Source organism: Homalodisca vitripennis, chromosome X (genome assembly GCF_021130785.1).
Source record: "Homalodisca vitripennis isolate AUS2020 chromosome X, UT_GWSS_2.1, whole genome shotgun sequence".
NCBI lineage: Eukaryota > Metazoa > Arthropoda > Insecta > Hemiptera > Cicadellidae > Homalodisca > Homalodisca vitripennis.
Genome location: NC_060215.1, coordinates 106,280,306 through 106,288,266, shown reverse-complemented (window position 1 = coordinate 106,288,266; position 7,961 = coordinate 106,280,306). Strand labels below are relative to the sequence as shown.

General features: G+C 31.7%; 1 protein-coding gene across 1 annotated transcript in view; it reads right to left on the bottom strand.

Moving 5' to 3' along the window:
* Positions 1-880: 880 nt before the first annotated feature.
* The window catches only part of LOC124369784 (dnaJ homolog subfamily A member 1-like), a 32,920-nt gene continuing 25,839 nt past the window's right edge, over positions 881-7,961 (bottom strand). The window contains exons 7-8 of the mRNA XM_046827877.1: positions 3,962-4,127; positions 881-3,640 (exon numbers count right to left, since the gene is read on the bottom strand). Coding sequence (XP_046683833.1) covers positions 3,493-3,640; positions 3,962-4,127 — 314 coding nt within the window. The 3' untranslated portion in view covers positions 881-3,492. The remainder of the gene's footprint in view (positions 3,641-3,961; positions 4,128-7,961) is intronic.

Below are 7,961 nucleotides of genomic sequence, written 5' to 3'. Positions count from 1 at the left end.
AGTAGGTCCACAGAATAACTCCAACGCGTTATCTATTCGTAGTAGCCACAATGCCCTCCAAAAAAAATCACATCCACCAGCAACAAGAAAAATTGATTGGGGTAATCTCATTAGGCAAAGGGACTAAAAACTTTTCCTCTTTTGTAAACGGTACATCTTTCATACCTATAGTTTGAGGACTCCATTGTGGTGGTCTTACGTCATAGTCTGGGTCTTCGACCTCTGACTCATCAGTCTCGTATTGTTCATCGTCGTGGTCCGGAGCATAACCAGGGACACCAGGGTCGTCTTCATAATCAGAATCACTATTAGCCACAAAACTGACGTCTATTCTGGATTCCACTAGTTCCAGGAGGCAAATCCATGTCTATTGTATTATAAGAATAACACTAAACACACAACAAAAACGGTAAAATTTGAAGTAGTCTAAAAACTAACCACAAAACGCTAACTGAGAACGGCGACCACAAAAACGCGGGGAAAAGTATATCCCCACGAGCGGCAAAACGGACAACCATACACGACGAGTTACGTGCTGAGAGCACACTGACTGGGTTTCTAAACAATGGCGCTGTGCAGTAGATCTACGTCATGCGCGCCTGGCGCGAGGCAGCCGTGCAGTAGAATCTACCGCAACCGCATTGAACGTGTTAATGGGAAAACATATTACGCTGTAAATCCGACAAAAATTGGTTTACTCTGAACTTAATGGGAAAACATATTATGCTGTAAATCCGACAAAAATTGGTTTACTCTGAAAAACAAAAAAATTAGACTCTCTCCACTCTGTAAAACTGATCTGGACAACCTGGAAATCTGTATTTAAATAAGATTGTACTAAATTTAGGAAAAAAACAGGGATAAGTAGAAAGAGTACAAATACCTTATAATATCTCATCATTTTATTACCATTTTCGCACGATTAACAAATTTATCCTCAAACCAAAAACTAAATGTAAAATACACTAATTGTAATTTATAGTTCATTAAATAGCCACTCATAATAAAAAATATTAATATGTATGCCAATGTGTTCTCACAAAAAAGTTTACATAAAATATATTTCATAACTATTTCTCTTTCTTATACTTTGAACTAAAATTATGTGTAAACTAAAAACATACGTACTCAATGAGAGAGGAGATTGTATTGGACAGAAAAACAGGTAGTTAAACTTAATTAGAAAGTGAGACTCTCCATCTTGACATAGAAATACAGGTTGGAAATCTATGGAAGCTGTGGTGTCCACTAAGCACTCTGTCAACCACAGAAAGAAAGGCCAAACTCTATGGTTTATTACAAAATGACTGAGTGAGGCATGTAATATTTCACTTACATTAAAAACAAGTGTTTCTTTATAAAAAACAACAGTTCTAAACTTTCAATTATGTAAAGGTAATTCTGATACTACTACCTTATCCAACCTATTATATTGAATTATTAGATAGTTTTTCAGGTAGATTAAAATTCAACAATACCAACTAAACCCTTTAGATGTGTGATACAGAATTTGGACAATGTTTATTCACTCAATTATGGAAAGAAAAATTAACTACATTAATAATTCTACCAAAACTACTACGTTGCAAGAAAACTCTACATGTGACCAAAATAGTTATAAATGAGGAGATAAAAATAAGACTAATAAGCGCACGTTGGAATGTGCACTGTGGAACTTTCAAGATTTTGCAGTGCTCTTAACTCAACCTTAACTCTCTTATAACTGAACGGATATGAACTATCAAAATATACAGAAGCAGCAGTTAGATACACCACTTTAATTTGATCGATATTATGTACTATACAAATACAGGGGCGCTAAAAGTATCCAATAAGGGGTGGATGGACCTAAATAAGTGGGTCAGGATCAGATTTATATTTTGCATCCTATTGCCAAATCTCTTTGGACATTCACATTTTTAGGTATAAACAGAATTCCAAGATTATTTACGTGAGTTTGCAGGATGAAAAAATGTAACTATTTCTAGATTATTTGTAACTAATAAAAAAAAAATTAATAATGAACGTAACTCATAACAAATAAAAAACATCACACCTTTCCAACACTTTGCAGGACCCCTGCATACAGGAACAGCTAACGTTATTGACACAACGAGATATACAAGGTTAGGATAACTTGTGAACCAGAACAACTTAACTAAGTAGGAGCACTTGTAAAGTTGTATCTCAAAGAAACAATAAGACTGATATTTTGCCAGTATTACTGGCTTCCTTAGAACAGGTGAAAGTAGACAACAAAGTCAAACTCTGATTAATACACTTTTAAATCTCTCCACTTTCTCTGTAGTGCTGGTCAAATATCAGTAATTATTGTGAATTATCAATAATAACATAACAAGTGCTCCACCTACTAGAGTTTTTGCTGGTTCTCAATCATCTAACCTTCTGGTTTAGAGCCATAAATAATAGGTTTCACTTCTCAACATAAATATTCAACAAACATTTATTTTGCTAGGGACAAAATCATGCATACAAGTACTTTTATTAATACTACTCAACAAAATAAATACACCATCCATCAATACACCACATAATTTTAATGAGATTATAACTTCTCAAACCTAAGATCACTATGGATATTAAATAATGACGATTGTGTATAATTATATGGAAGTACATTTTTTCTTACTTTATGGTATGTTCATTATGCTCAGGGGGGTGTATATTATGTTTGGTCAAATCATTATACTTATGATTTTTACTATACCTTCAAAAACAAATGCAAACTTTAACCCTTTTACTGCCAACTAATTGCATTTTCCTACAGAAAATAAATGTAGTCAAACTGGTATTTTATACGGCTTTAACCCGAGTATTATTTCTTAATTTCATGTTTAGTCTTAAAAAAACATATTTTACTTCTTAGCTAATATTATACTGTACGCATGTTAATAGTATGTAGTATGCTGTAATGTGGTACAATTGTTGTTTAGTATTTTGGATTTTTCTTATTTGTACACTTTATATACAGTAGAGGTGCAAAATAAAGACTATATTATGGGACAAAATAAACAACTAACAGTTTTTTTTTTTAACACGACAAAGCTCTGTTCTCATAATTAACAAACAATTAGGTTTGCCTATTTTTTACATAATCATTCTTACCAACTGGACTAAAAATTCATCTTGTTTATAAAAATACTTCATCATGCTCCTTACACGTAATAATTATCCATAGTTTTCTACATATTTGACCTATCAGACATTGGCAATTAAAGGGTTAAGCAAAGAAATTGCAAAAAATTATGCTCGTTTTAATACTTCACTGCTGTTCACAAAGACTGTTCTGTTCTTCAAAATGAGTAACATGTGGCATTTATATACTAAAATAAATTTATAAAAATAAGATTTTTATAACAACAAATTATGCTATTATGTAATTTAATAGAGAGGAAATGAGAAATGAACGAAGATTGAATCACATCTGCCTCTGTCAGGTGTTGGGAATGGATTAGGTGTGTGCAATGATGTTCAGTTTGTTGTACACTGGACACGTGGCGTTCCGTGGCCCTCATCCTCATCGCAAGCATTGCGGTACTCACGCCGCCGTGCCTCTGCCTCTGGATCCATGTCCTCCAACAAGCACTCAATAGCGTCGTCAGGCACCATTTGTTCTTCTCTGAAATCCAATTATGATATGAACTATTTAAATTTTTCTTTTTCTATTTAAAGTTCTTATCAATTAACAAATATTTATGTCAGAAAACGTATTATTATCGTTTGTTCTTTATCCAAACAAAATATAAAATACACAGTAAACACTATTGGCTGCTGTTTGTTTTTCAGCCAATAATGGCTTAAATAGCAATGCATGTTTTGCAAAAAAATTACTCAAGGTTTCTCACGCACCCAATGAATTTGTTGAGTTTCCAATTCCAAGCAATAATTTGTACAAGTGAGGAAACTAATAGAAAAATGTTGACGGTGTGACTTGACTCACCTAGGCGGTAAACAGGACTCTAGCCTGGGGATAACTTCTGCTGGGAGACTTGTAGGGAAGTTGACAAGGAATTGGATGATGAGACGACCTTTCTCGAATGGGTTCTTGTACTGGGGCATCCCTTCCCCGAGTACAAATTTCACGTCTCCATGTTTAACGACTTCACCTGAGCAAATTATATTGATACAGTGGAGTAAGCAATATGCATTAATATGAAGAATTGCTTGTACATTGCTGCCTAGTCCAACACTAATCAACCAAGAGATTTATTTTACTGTTAGTGTGAAACTGCTGTACAAATCAAAATGGGTTCTGAAACTTCACTTTCTCACTGGGACAACCTGTGAGGGAAGGTGGAAAAACATAAGTGTAAGATTAGGTATTTGAACTCATCATTTTAAAAATGTGATAAAAAACTTGTATGAGAGGCAAATTGTTGGAAAACAGAAATTCAAACAAAGCATTATTGTAAACTTGTTGATTCTGACAAAATAAAATAATTCTCTATGGCATTTAAATGTTTTAAAACTACATACTGTTTTATGAATATTTTTACAAAATTTTTACACCCCTACAAACTGAAAACCTGTAGTAGATATGTTCCTTTGAGACTTTCACAAAAGCCATCTCATTCTCTTGCACACGTGCAGAGACAGGTTATTGTTTTCGGTCTAGGGCAGAATATTACAGTACCATTCAGCCATCTCTTAATATTATCGTACTGTTGGTATTACGATGCCTCATTTACTTTCACCCTTGGAAAACCAAAGTCCGATCCGTCAGACATTCATGCTTTATGCCTAAAAGATAAACATCCAACCCATGGACATTTAGATAATTAATATTTAAATAGCAATAAAATAATATTTAACCCTTCAATTGGCTTTAAGCGATTATCGACGCATTAACTACATTTTAAAATGGCACTAAGTTATTTTCTACGCATTAACTATGTTGTAATATGATCTCCCACAGCAGCAAGTCTATTTTTACTTTGCTTCAACTAAAACATACGCAAATTAAAAGATAAAGATCCAAGGTTTCATATTACCGTAATAAATTTTATAGTTCCCTTAAATTTGTCATTATAAGATTTTAAACTTGGACGTTCACATTTCCTATCGCGATTTGTTCACGTAATTGCCAAAAACACAAAAATTACAGTATGTTTGATGAAATTCCCTGTCGAGTTTATTTTCTACAAGATCGTGGGTGTCGTTATTGGAAAGGGTGTATTGTTGGCTTTTAGAAACATTGTTTCAATAGCCTGTAAGCAAATAAATGTTTATACAATAGCTGTTTGAAAAGATTGTTTTGTAAAATCCCAAAATGCCTAATGCATCGAAAAGAGCTTAATTATTTTATTTCACTCTATCAATGTCTAGAAGTAGTGAAAATCATATCAAAACAAAGAAGAACTTCTCTAAGCAACAGTACCCACACTGAAGAGGATGAACTGTTATTTTATTTTTGTTCTGTTGCACAATCACTGACTCACCTAGCAGATAAGAGTTACTAGATAAGAGTTATGCATCCTGTGGTTACCATACTGATTTCTCTGTTGTTATTAAACCATTTGTCAATTCTAGTGTATTGCTATTTATTTGTATCTTTTAGATTTTTAATTGTTTAGTGGGTAAAATAAACGTTTGTGTAGTGTTTTATAAATTATTGAAGTGAAATATGTGAAAGTTAGTTAAGAATTAACTGAGTTTTAGTGAAACAGCAGGTTAGCCTATGTTCATATAGATTAATATTTTTGCTGAATAAATAATTTATTGTAAAATTACACAATGAGTGTTAATTTAAACAGTAGTGGCATTAGGAATAGACCGGGTACTAAATCAGGACAATGTTAGTTTGGTAAATATGAATGAAGTTTTATCTGACTTGGATGAACCGATGAACCATTGCCTTGTGAATTAATTATGCCTGATCCTAATAACTTTGAAAATAATAAAGATAAAAATACACTGTTGTAAGTTTTTGTAAACTTATATAAATAAACTTTCTATAAATAATTTTTGGAAGAAAACAAAGTTCTTACCTAAAAAAGTTAGGCCGTTATTTCACAGTTTTTACTTTTGTTAAAGTTTACAAAATTGAGTTGATACATTAGAATCCAAACTGTCATAATTATTTTTAAAATAGTGCAATGAGAGAATTTTGCAGATCAACAAAATAGATAGATATTTTGTATAGATATTTTATTACAAAGAACCAACAAACTTCTTTTACTTAAATACTTTTTTGATAATTTGATACATAACAAAAGTTTTGTATATTTTGGATTAATTAAAATAAATTTTTACATTGGCTGCGACAGGTGCTATACATTGAAGAAAAATGAATTCTTTGCTACGTGTTATTAATCAATTTATCTTTAGAAGTAAAACTCAAATGATTCAATATTTAATTCTTTTGTTGTAAACTACATTTATTTCTCAAAAAAAAATGATATTTTAAAATCTAGAAAAATAAGTGAGCAGTGATTAAAATAAAAAAACCCTTACATTTTGGGAAAAAATTATGGCCAGTTCCAGGGTTAAGTAGTATTCATTTTATAAAATACAATATCTATGTTTTATTTACCATTATCATCAACTAAAATAGGTCCTGCTATGAAAGATATATAAATAACATCACTTGTCACCAGCTGCTGTCAATGAATGCTAACTGGTTATAACTTGTTTCATTCCTTGCCTATTCCAGTTCTGTAATAAGCTGTTTCAGTTGACGATGATGGTTGTTTATGTCTTGTTATATTGATTTCTTTGTTTATTTGTTTATGCTCTAGTGTTGATACAATAATTGTATGTTTTACTTTAAGATTAGTAAATTAAATTTGAGTGATCTAAAACTTGCATCAACAACATTTTTCAACATAAGCCTAAAATTATTTATATTCTTTACAAAAATATTAAAGAACACAATATTTATGTGAAAGTATAGCAACAAGCAAAAATAAAGGAAAAATATCGTTTTGGCAAAACTGGTAGTTTTTACAATATTAGTCTTCTGATTTTTTAACACCTAGGTACATTAGTTGATAATAAAATATAATCCTGCAAAGATTCAGATTTTGGACTGAAATTTGGAAATAATAACAAAAAAGGTACAAAACCACAGACCCAAACAAACACTAATATGTGTATTCACAGGCCCAAATGTGTGTGCGAGACGCCACTGTCTATAAGGGTAGCCTACCTCTCTATGTCTATTTCATGCTGAATTACTTTAAATATATGTTATGTTGAGGATTTAAATTGAATGTGAAGCCTATAACAGTACATTTACACAAAAACAATATTAATCTGTACAATTTTTAGTGACTAACATTTTTTAATCTTTAAAAGGGATACTGTTAATTTTTCTTAACACGTGGTTCAACAATACACTGAGAGAGGTATTATTATAAAAAAAACTAAGATGAATCTACTGTATGACGAGTGATTCAAAATATGTTTTGGTAAAACTTGATAATCTGTAACTAGTCCAGAGCGATTAACATCTTACTTCAACAATGAAAATCTCACTTGCAATATAGTGACACAGAATTCAAGCAGGTATGTTTTAAAGGTTAAAATCTCAGAGAGCAGAAATGCAGTGATAAGATTTCTATGGAATTAATCCATCTGTGTTCTATCACTATATATTTCAGTTAAAGTATTGATTTTACTGAAAAACAATTTAAGAGTTTTATAGCACTTCATACTTTTTTATAGCATATTCATTAAGACAGCAATAGAGTAAAAAATCCCAAAAAAGTTTTTGTATATTAATTTAGAGTCAACCAATTATGGATAAGGATCCTTTCAAATGTATACCAGGTTTTTTACTACAAAATTTAGATAACTTTCTTGATAAAACAAACTAGTATGATGATCACTGAGTTGAAAATGTCTTATACCCAATTTAACTTATTCAAAATAATGGCTGACACGCACGCACGCACACGCGCGCGCGCACACACACACACACACACACACACACACACACA